At 40.3% G+C, this 12,233-nt stretch overlaps 1 protein-coding gene across 1 annotated transcript in view; it reads right to left on the minus strand.

Moving 5' to 3' along the window:
- The window catches only part of C5 (complement C5), a 384,799-nt gene that overhangs the window by 27,154 nt on the left and 345,412 nt on the right, over nt 1–12,233 (minus strand). Inside the window, exons 33-36 of the mRNA XM_085613588.1 lie at nt 10,760–10,832; nt 7,006–7,108; nt 3,268–3,342; nt 3,050–3,155 (exon numbers count right to left, since the gene is read on the minus strand). Of these exons, the coding sequence (XP_085469714.1) occupies nt 3,050–3,155; nt 3,268–3,342; nt 7,006–7,108; nt 10,760–10,832 (357 nt within the window). The remainder of the gene's footprint in view (nt 1–3,049; nt 3,156–3,267; nt 3,343–7,005; nt 7,109–10,759; nt 10,833–12,233) is intronic.

The raw sequence follows: 12,233 nt of genomic DNA on the forward strand, positions 1-12,233 counted from the left end.
GATTTAAAGGATGCATATCTCACTATTTCGGTTTGGAAACACCATCAAAAGTATCTCATGTTCAAATGGGGCGGAAAATTATGGAAATTCATTTGTCTATCTTTCGGACTTTCGTCTGCCCCATGGTGCTTTATGAAACTTTACGACCAGTGGCGTCTTTCTTGAGAGAAAGACGAGTGAGACTGATTATTTACCTAGACGACATATTGACCATGGATCAAAGCAGGTTACTTGTGCTGGAGTACACAGGGATGACAGTCAGGTTACTAGAGAGTTTGGGTTTTGTTGTAAACAGAGAAAAATCTTGTGTGGTGACAAGTCAGGAGACTTTTGGGTTTTTGGGTGAATACGGTAGAGGGCGTTTTAAAACTTCCAAAGGAGAAATTGAAGAGGATAAGGAAGGACTTGAAAAGGGTACTGCCTTTGGGGAGAATATCTATATATCTATATATATATAGATATATATGTATATATTTTTTCACCAGCACTCCCCAACAGAGCAAACGGAGCACTCACCAGACTGTATCTTGATAATTTTTTATTGACGACTCGTTTCGGCATCCTGCCTTAATCATGTCAACGTCGGAACACTGCCAACTGGTCCCTGTTTAAGGACAGACTGTTGAGTGCTCCGTTTGCTCTGTTGGGTTGTGTTGGTGAAAATATTCATGCATGAGTACCACAAACTCACGAAGTAGGCACCCGTTCAAGTGTTCAGCAGGAGGTTTGTGGAATTAGTGGTAATGGATTTTTCAAATTGCCAGAACTGCCTCAACTGCATTTGGATTATGGAGCCCGCCTTGCTTAAGGGAAATTACTAAATGGATTGATGCCTGTCACTGAGACCGGCACCTTCGGGAACGTAACTAAATGGCAAGTGCGGTAAAACGAGGGCGTATTAATGAACATTGTTAATGCATAAAGAGGACTAACATACCAGGTGTGTTGTTTTGCAGGATGTGTCAAGCGCTCAATATGGTTCAAATCCCAACTCATGGTGGAAACTGTCCAGGACGCAAATGTTTGGCAACACACTGCAATGGCGATCAAAAAACCAGTCATTTTGAAAGGAAGTCCTCTTTCTATGCGCATGAATGAACTTATACTTAAACGGTGGCCAGTTGGCAGTGTTCTGAAATTGACATGATTAAGGTGGGATGCCGAAACGCGTTGTCAATAAAACATTCTCAAGATACAGTTCGTTGAGTGCTCCGTTTGCTCTGGTGGGGAGTGTTGGTGAAAATATTTACGTGTGAGTACCACAAACTCACGAAGGAGTCACCCGTTCAAGTGTTCGGCAGGAGGTTTGTGGAATTGGTGGTTATATATATATATATCCCCCCGGGCCCAAATAGCATAAAAAAAGGTAGAGGTACTGTGTGATAAAGGTGTTTTAGGGTAGGGTTTAATTGGTGGTAAGGGTGATTTCAGGGGTGAGGAGTGGGTAATGTTATTGGGTGGTAAGGGTGTTTTTAGGGCTGGGTAACAATACGTAGGGTGGTAAGGGTGGTTTTAGGAGTTAGAGGTGGGACAGACATTCGGTTATAAGGGTGTTTTTAGGATTTATGAATGGGTAAGGGCATCGGTTGGTAAAGGTGTGTTCAGGATATAGGAGTGGATTGGGGTAATGGATGGTAAGGGTGTATATAAACACTGCCCCACTCGCACTGGGATAGGATGAAGCAAGGAGACAAAAAATATACAGAACCCACTCAAGCAAAGCTGGACCTGAGGCAGAAGATGAGTCTGGGATTCATGAATATTGTGGTTGCACTCATCAGGTAGGCAAATAAGATTTAGGCACGTGTGGCCACATCAAGTTTGATAAGGTGAAGCAGCTTGGCAGAATGGTTATTGATGTAAAGTGATATCTTGAGGGCGGTAGAAAAATGATTGGAATCTATGTTAGCTCTCTGTTATGTCTTCTATGTTTTGATATTCCTCTTTTTTCAATTTCATATTGATGACAACCCTTATTACATGTCATTACTTGTATGAGCAAATTCAAAATAGAAAAATGATTCTGAGAACTTAGAAAGTGTGTGTTAATTTTGAAGACCCTACTAGGCTCCACTGCGTGGCAGTATCAGGACTCTAATAGTGTACTATTGCATCTGCATTATCACTAGCCCAGGATAGAAGAGGTAGGATCATCCTTAGTTGTTCCACCTTGCTCTGGTCACATAAAAGCTGGTGCATGCGTGAGAGGGTTGGGGAATCTACCTAATGTAGGGACGGCCACTGTGATAATGGGGCGGATGCAGGTACATGTAACACAGTCAAAACCAAACATTGCATGTTAGAGTTCTTATTTGACATTATACTTAATAACATGTAGATCTGTGTCGATCAATAACAGAGTTTGGTTTGCTCTGAAGGGTCGCCAGTAAAATCAAATAGACAAGGAGAGGAAACTTCGAGTTGATTAAAATTTCACATGAAACACTGACATTGATAACCTTATATTATTGAAAGCTGACAGCTTCCTATCTACATTTTTATTACTTATGTATTTCCCCAGCTCAGTGTAGAGAATCTATGGAGGAGCCATGCACAACAAGGGCTCAGATCTCCAGGCCATCTCATCCTTAGGCCCCCTTTCACAACCCTCTGAGCCTTTTCTCCCCCTCTAAATCTAAAACTGTTCTTTTCTGTCAATGAGCTGGTTCGAAGCTGAGAGCAGCTCTCTGACAGCATGGACTGCAAACCCCAAAGTCCCCTTTAGCCGCCCGAGAGTGCCAACCACGTTCCCCCGTCTCCCTCAGTAGCAGGAGAGCAGCGTCCTCCAGAGCACCGGCTTGACAGCCTGGTTTCTCATTGCATTGACGGGAAAAACAAAGCTCCTTTTTCACTGCTCTGACTTCAGAGCAGTGAATGGCCAGCTTTCAACTCCAGTGTTCTGTGCAATGGCTTCCAATGGAACCCATACACAACTCAATTTATGATCAGAGGCCGACGTCAGGCTCAGAGCGAGGCCTCCAGGTTCCAAGGTCAGAAGTATTGCTGTTACAACAGATCTTCCACTTGGTATAAAGACTGGGCAGGTTACCTGGTGCATGGAACTCATACACTGTGAAAGTGGAGGGGCTCAGCATCCCAACTTTAAAGAGTTGCTTCACTCTGAAGGCCACGCAGAGGTAGTCATCTGATGGAATCTGTAACCAAGAGACCAGAATTCAGAAAACGCAAGGGTGAGACAGAGGCTGTGACAAACTGTGTACTAGAATGGCTAGGTGGGAATGTCAGTGAAAGAAAATGTAGAGTTACCAAATCAAGGTGGATAACGACATTTCCGTCGGTGAGGCTGTAGTCCGATATCAACTGGTCCACTCCATTGGCAAGCTGGAAGAAACCCAGAATGAATGAAGAATGACAGTTAACAGAGTGCCAAAGAGAATCTGCTTTCCTTCAGCCTATAAAGTGCTCATCCTTAAAGCGCTATTTTTCTAATGTACTTGTTTGCAGGATGATGACACATATGTGATGATTTACGCTGGTTTGTAGCACCAAGAGATGCAGCTCAACAGCTGGGGTTGGATCACAAAACATTTTTACCTAAAGCTGGTGGAATGTTAAAGTAGATTTTGGTCTAAGGACCCTTTATTACTATTTTATGAAAACACATTTCTGGAGTTCGTAATATGTGACAAGTATGTTTATTTATATTTGCTGTGTAGCACTTTATTATGGGGATATGTTCTGTTGGTTTTTTTCCCCTCCCTTTTTGTATTCTGCATTTTTACAGTGTGATGTTGTTTCATTCTACAGTGGTATTTATATTGCGTTTTGTTTTGACTGTTTTGTTGTGTTATGCTCTGTTATGTTTAATTTGTGTTGATATCTTGCTCTGTGACTATTGTTGTGTCATCTCCTGATGTTAACATTTAGATACATCAACAAATGCTGCTACATTTCCAACCAAAAGTAGCGTATTCTTTGCAGAGACGTTTTAAGGCATGGGCAAAGGGGGCTCTGGCACAGGGCCCCCACCTTCCTAGGGGCCCCATCATTAAGCATCCCGGACAGTCCCAGACAGTGGCATAACACAAAAATAATAGGGCCACCTACACAATATGAAATGGGGGCTCCCAGGTCTCCAATATCTCGTAAATATTCAGAGGCTTTGCACTGAATGAGGGCCCCCTGAAGGACAGGGGTCCCCTTAAAGGTTTTTTGAGCCAACAAAGAGGGTTGTTGATAATCAGACTGGATAATAAATTCAGAATTGTTCTGAGCAGGGAGGCCCCAAATTATGTTTGGCCCAGGGCCCCTAAAACCCTTAAGATGTCCTTGATTCTTTGAAAGTTCCAGGAACGAGAAACTATTCACCACAATGTAAAGGGGTGAAACAGCACTGCTTCGGTTCCTAACTAAGACACCTGTCTGCCCAAAATTGGTTCAGAGTCTGTGCCTTTAACTAGCCATGCTTACTTTATGTAACACAGCCCCGGGATCTCAGATCACTAACCCAAACCTCAAATTTAACTGCTAATGAGTTCATGTCACAGGTCATGGTTCAGATGTGTAACTTTGCTATTAGTAGCCTACAGGAAATTCAGGACCAATCAGACCCACACATATTATAGAAGTACAGTCATCTCAGCATCACTGTACACGCTTCCAACTAAAAGTCACGTAAGGATCTCCATGGCTACCATCATTGCCGCTGAAGCCTTCATTGCAGAATGCATACGTCTTGTTGAATATCACATCATCAAGGACAAAGGAATAGTTTGTTTGTTCATTCAATATATCTGTATTCGGCTTAAACAGCCATAAAAGAATATGGTGATATTACAGATATCAATAAAAACATCCATAAAAAATACAGTAATAAAATAAAAACATTCAATGGATCAATTACGGCAGCGTTCAATTACAGCATACAATAAATGGGCATATAGTAATAAAGCATGCATCATTAAAAAACATTCAACGAGTCAATTGCAGCAGCATCGAGTGACAGCATACAATGACTGGGCACACACTAAAAAGCGTAACAAAGAGCGCTATTGACCATATCGCTTCCGAATGTAAAGTGCTTCTCTAGTAAAATTTATAGCAGCCAGGCAGACATCTGGGGTTTCGAGGTTAGTTAAAAATCTATAGCCTCCAAGATATCAGAGTTAAAAGAGCAAGAGCACAAAACAAGGACTAAAATCTTTCTCCTCATTGATTTATAAAGTGCACAAAAAAGTAAAAAGTGCTAAGTGCTTTGACTCAATGTACCGTCACATGGGCATGGTGGAAGGTTATCACAAAAAAGTGTACAATACCCAAATGTATCCTTGTCAAATGAAATCTGTATTTCATATTTTCTATAAAACTAAGATAGAGTTTTACCTCCAATCATGTGTTCCAGATTTTCAGAAAGTTTGCGTACGTGCTTGCCCTGGGCATGTTCAAAGCAGGCAGTCTTAACTAAGGCTTTTGCTGCACAAGGTATTTGATTTGGTTCTTTAAAAAGCCCACTGAGCCCAGCAGCCTACAACGGTGGCGTATATAGGCAAGCCAGGGAAATACTATCAGCGTTGTCCAGGGCCAAACAATCCTGGAGGATCAGCCTAGATAATCCTAATTGCGGTGTATTCCACACCTTTATCCATAGAAGTAATGGGAAGAAACCCACACAATCCTCTAGAAATTGTAGGCCCTCTTCTGAATGACAAAAAAGGTTGAAGTTCCAGAAGAAAAGCATTTTCTAAGATTTGAAGTCTGGAGCAGCCAAAATAACCCCACACTTCTGCCATATATGAAGCAATGGAAAGACACTTGGCATTAAAAAGAGCAATATTTCTTTTACAGGTCTATGACCCCATTTAACTGCAAATCGAAGATTGGTTCAAAAGCTCTATTGGTTTGTTGAGCCTTTAAGATTAGATGTGAGTTAAAAAGAAGACCCAAATAACAAAAGTTGAAGACCTACACTGCCAGATTCCCCAGGGAATCCAAATGATGGCAGTGTGGGTCCATATTGTGCTCCAGTCACATACAATTTCTCTTTAAAGTTAACAAGGGAAAAGGAGCGTGGGCTTTGTAAGATAGGGGCAGGAGCCCCCATGTTCACTGGGTAGACAGATATATGCCCGCCTATACTTTGAATGTTCAACATTTCAGCTGTAAAATGTGAACTTTTGTAACTCCAAATCCAGTTGGCCCAAACAATTTGGTGTTATCCGCTTGCCAGATAATCAGCAGTATTTATTGATTGAATAGCCATACGTAACTAAGTGTATACTCATATAAGTATATATATGCCCAAAGCAACTAATGACCTGATTGTGAAAGTGGCAGTGGCACCAAATTCCCCCAAAAAACAACAGATTTACTGATGCCACCGGTGGGGAGCACTGTTTAATATACAGTTTGGTAATTGGCGAATAGTTCACCAATGATAAAACCTTTGTCTATGTCAAGGTGTGGATTGACCACTAAGGATGAGAGCTGGTCAAATGCTCAACCTGGATTGCCTGATCCACCAACATGTCTGGCAAAGGTATCTCTACCACAGAAAGAATGGTACCATTGAGTTGGGTAAAAATAAACGACTGTTATTCAACACCAATATACCCTTCTGGGTGAACGTGCGCATTACAAATACACATGTTATGTGAACGTTCATAAAATTAATGAAAGTGTCTCTAACATACTGAGAAGCACCCCAGCATGTCCGAAAGACCAGATAGACTACCCTCCCAGGGCATAGGAATACTGATGGAAAATAAGCTATAAGAGATCTCATTGGAATGTTTAGTCAGTGGCTTCTCTGCTCGTGGACTCCTCAAGTGATGGCTTGAACCACTTTGATCCACTGCAGATTTACAAACTTCCAAACCCTTAATCAACACACAAGAAATATCTGAAGTTTCAAGAATTTTCCTACTAGAAATATGCTTTATGAGAATGTTTCAACTTTGTATATTGATAACTTTTTTCCACAAAAGTTATTCAACAGTATAATAGTATAGATAAACTCAGTGTGATACCATAGAATGACATACATACCACTTGCAAGTCCTGCTCCAAGGCTTCCAATCCGCTAACTAATGCTATCTGCATTACAGCCTGGCCGGATTCAAAATATCCATCCCTCTGGTTGGGTTTATACCTGAAAATGGAAAAAAGCGACAAATTATACACTTAGCCTAGCAAGGTATCTCATCAAGTTAACCACTCCCCGCTGAGAGTTGGAAGTGATGAACAGTGATGAACAAGGCCCAGGGTCCAGGCATGGCTGACTCAGCTTTCCATCCTTTCGAGGTTGATAGATTGAGTAGGGTATATATTGTCTGTTATTGACAGCACTAACACATGCCATTATTATGAGGATGATTATGGCAATTATTATTACTGTTACTACTACTATTACTACTACTACTATTATTATTATTATTATTATTATTATTATTAATAATAATAATATTAATGTTAATGGTAACAGAGTACAACTGAGTTCAGTAAAATTACATTTTTAGTATTATATCATTAGTAGTAGCAGTATCATTATTTTGTAAATTATTATTATGATAATTGTTTTTATTATTAATATTATGAATATTATTATTATGATTGTTATCATTATTCATATCATCATTATAATTATTATTTTTGCAGAGAAAGGGCCTCTCCAATTAGCTAGTAAATTGGAAAAGCTCTTGAAGTCAGCATTTAACATAACATGGACATATAGACATAAAAACAGTATTCACCTATGTGAGGCTGAGATGTTTAGAGAAACAGCAGTGAATCAATACTGATAGAAGTTCCTCTAATTAATAAAAAACACTTTGTAAAATTAAATCTTTTTTTTTTTTAACAGAGTATTCTATAGCGCCAACTTGACCCGGTATCGGGTATCAGAGCGCTTTACATAGCACCATTTGCATTACATGAGGACACAATCTTCCCTTTATCGTTATCACTAGGTAAAAGCCTAATCACATTTCAGACTCTGTCAGAGGGAATGTTGATATCAGGCTACCCTTGGCCTTCTATTTGAAGCCTTTTAATTTTCTCAGGGATTCTACTGTGTTTTCCATAATATTGGAGGTGGTTGCTTGTGAGGTCTGTTTTTGTGTAATGAAGCGCAGGCATGACCAGTGCAAACACATGAACAAAGGAAATTTGCTAAGGACCCTCCTACCATCCTTGGAGAGCTCTGACAGACGAGGGCTGAAATCCAACCAAAAGTATTAGATTGGTACTCAACCTTGAGAATGTCTGAGTGAAATCCACAATCTATAGAGATAATATAGGTTGTCTGACTTTACCATAGAACCAGACGCTCTGATTACATAATAGAATCTTTGTTAGCCAAAGACTGAACTGAACTTTCAGCATGATATGATTAACTACGATCCCACGTGTCAGGACCAGACTCAAAGAACTAACGAAAAGAATTGTGTTGTTGTGAACAAGAGAAGAACGCAGATTGCTTTTAACCAGCCTAAGAACCAGAGTCCAGCTTTCCTTAGTGTTGATCTAGGGGGTCACTACCTGAAGTGTGGTGTGCAGCCGAGACCAGAGGTTTATGCTGCTGTCCATCCCAACCCCAAGTACGATTATACATACAGCGGAATGTTGATTCTGATAATGACATACAGACTCTGCATTCTGTTTGAGACTAGGATTTTATAATAAGACTTCTTGGTCTCAACTTAGGGTGTTACCTATAAGGTGGTAAGTGATTGTTGGAGGCCAACTCATCAGTTCCTACCACTGAGAGGGGGCAAAAAGAATGACCAAGACACTCACACTGACCCTACTATTTCATTAGACGTAGAATTTTTGTACTACTTTGTGTTGCTGTTGAGGTCATGCCTCATTAAGTTAAGTCAATGTTCCCAGAGAAAAAAACAACGTACACTTTTCTGTACCAATCCGACCGAACTGCACATGCCCAGTGGGTTCCCAATAGCGGAGGCAGCAGCTGCTCAGTAATCAGGAAAACTGTGTTCTCTAAATTCTAAATGAGGTAGAGGAACCTAGAGAAGGGCAGACAGGATAGCCGCCATTTTTGGCAAATGTCCAGTTTCCATCTTCTTCTAAATCAGGCACATAGTTTTAGCTGGACTTGGGTTTATTGTGTATAATTGATTGTGCTGCAAAGCATATGAGTGTCAAACCTTCTACTACCTGATGAGCCACCCAGTTACACAAGGTGCACAGAAATACCTTTGGTTTGAAATTGCAGAGCAATAGTAGATATGACCCTGGACCACCACTTGCAGACAACAATATTGGCTACGTACACTACTGGTTGTTAAAAGATGGTCTAAGCACAACACACTTTCTGAGCGTTTGAGGAACATGTATTCAAAGCTGCTTTTAAATGTTTAATTAGTATGTTTGGATAAATCATTACAGCTGTGTTTTAAAATATTTTGGCTTATCCCAAATCTTGACCTGTAATTGTTGGGCTCCACAAACATAAAGCCACTGTATGAATATAAACATTTGCATCCTATTGTGGTGAAAGACAGGGATTGAGATTATGTTCATAGATACCAGTATAGAATATTTTATCTCTTAAAAAATGTTAATTTCATGGCTGTTAGTCACTAAATGACGGACAGTGTTTTTATGGGAATTAGGGAAGTATCTTTAAGCTGTTTTTAAATGACGTTATGCTTTGAATGATTTACAGTTGTGTGTACATACTTTTAAAATGTATAATGTATGATGGTCAAACATTTATCGCTGTTCCAACCAAAAAAAGGTTTATTGATGTACTACTGACTATCCCAGGAGCCAGACAGATAAAAGGGCCTCACTGGAAACCCAAAATTTGACTTTTGTGAACAGGGCCAATTCTGTTTTTTGTTTGCATAACTTGTTGGTTTACATCCAGGTACACAAGAATGAAGATGGATTTCTCACTTCCTAGAAAAGGGACTTTTCTACTACCTAGCTTCCTGGAGTTTCAATGAGACCTAGTTATATTTAAGGGCAATACATTTAAGGTTGACATTTTGGGAAATGTCCTTCACAGGAAACCACTCTAATGTCTTGTAAGGGGAACCACTCAAACAGTACTGAGCCCAATAATAACAAGCATTCACAAAACTAACAGGTCCGGCTTTAATGTGCTAACGTGTGAAAACTGCATTTGTGCATGCTTGTCTCTACATGCATTACCACAGTAAAGCCAGACCTGTCAGTTTTGTCAATTCTTGTTTTGCTTTAAGGGACTGAATTGTGTGTGTTTGTCTGTGTGTGTGTGCATCTGTGTATGGGTGTGTAAGCATATATGTGTACATGCCCCTGATTTAGAGTTTGGCAGACAGGGTAATCCATGCAGAGTTCCATGACAGACAAACTCTGGGCCCGTCTGCCCAATTTAGAGGTTGGTGCATGCAAGACTTATGTCAACAGAGTAAAAGTTACTCTGTCAGCATAAACAATCCTCCTATGGCCCAAGGCAGTAAGGGCGGTCCATCACTGCCAACAATATTCCTTGTGGTGAAGACAATACATTTAAATACATTCCCCCGCACCAAGGGCGAAATCTTCCAGGGTGAGAGTGCCACTAGTTTTTTTTATTTTTGAGTACCACACTTTGGAGGTGTATTTGACATATACGTCAAATTTTTCTACATTGACAGGAACTGCTATGATGGCGTTTCCTGACAGTTTATGGAGTTTTCTGCTGGGCCGGTAGACAACTAAGGCAGGCAGAAGACCCTGAAGCTTGCGCAGGTAAAGTCCTTATAAAGTAAAGTGATGATACAAGCAATGTAGAGTCAATGGAAGTACTTACTTTGCACACGCCTCGAGGTACCTAGTTCCTGGTTCCAGTTGTTTCTCAAAAGCCTGCCTTTTGGACCGTTCATCTGCAGAGAAAGACATGAGACAGGGCTCATTGTAAAAATGATTTTCTCTTTTACTGAACTCCAATGTGGAAACACTGACTTATGCGTATAACTTTTGATACTAGCCCCCCATGTTATTTTAGTCTTAGCCTTCCCGCTCCCATTTTCATCAGTCCTTCAACTAATCATCATATACTTTGCAATATGCATGCCGTTCCATCTACTATGTTTCCATCATTCAATTATTCCATACAATGACATACACCTTGCATTCCTGGCATGCTTTGGCAGTGATCACTGTACACGAAGGAACATGTTTCACATTCTGTCTTTCATGTTTGTGACAAGGCTCAAACAATGACAGGTGCCTCAGAGGATAACTAAACATAGAAGTGAAACATTTGGAAAGAAATGTGTTCAGAGACTGGTGTAAAAAAATAAATAAACATAATTTGTACTTATTCAGGAGAAGAGGTTTTATTGAGTATAATAATATACACCTCATTGTAATAAAGCGGCAAACAAAAAAAAGTATTGGCACTGCCAATAGGTCTCATTTATGAGTGAAATTGCCTTCAGTGTTGTTAATGAGTTTAGGCACTCAATAATACATGCACTCTGTCACTCACCTTTGGATTCATGCATCCATTCATATATCCACTGACTCATTCTTGCATTTACCCTCTGGCACAACTGTAATAAAACACACACAAACAACAACATATGGGGATATGCTTTCAGTAACAAAACTAAACATACTGCGGGTTTCCCTTTTTGCAGATGCATTGTAAATTGTCTATTGTTGTTTAAAAAATCCGAGCATGGAACTTTCAGCCAACGTGTGGGCCATCTTGGAATGGTTAAACAATAACGCACGATGGAAAATGGCATTCTATAGTGGTCTCCTAGTTTAGAGGACTCGGGCATGTGAGTTGCAGTGCACTGAAGATGATGTGGCAAGCAAGGGACCCATTAGCCATGCCAAGAGACCTGTAGTAACCTCTTAAGAAATATCAAAATAAAAAGAGAAGCATTCACAGTTTTCTCATCAATAATTTCATTGCAAATGTTGTAGTGATATTATCAGTGATGTCATAGAAGATATCATAAGTGATGTAATATGTGGGGTAATTAGCAGTGCATGGCGGGGGCGCGAGTTATAGTTACCTGAGATAAGTATAACTGGTGAATTTCTGTGTTTTTTGTGTTTAAAACATTACGTTGTTACTGAACATTTCACCTAACTATAGTGTTACTTTAATCTGTGGTTTACTAATGTTTTTTTTACGTAAAGTAATATTTTGTTCCGGATGCAAAGCCAACCCTCACAGTGCTTTAGCAATGGCCAGGCCCGCTTCAAACCCGCCGCAGGCTGCCAACCCCATGCTTCGAGGTTGTCCAGGTCCTGTGGCCAGCCCTCCC

The sequence above is a fragment of the Triturus cristatus genome, chromosome 1_2 (assembly GCF_964204655.1).
Source record: "Triturus cristatus chromosome 1_2, aTriCri1.1, whole genome shotgun sequence".
Classification (NCBI taxonomy): Eukaryota; Metazoa; Chordata; class Amphibia; order Caudata; family Salamandridae; genus Triturus; species Triturus cristatus.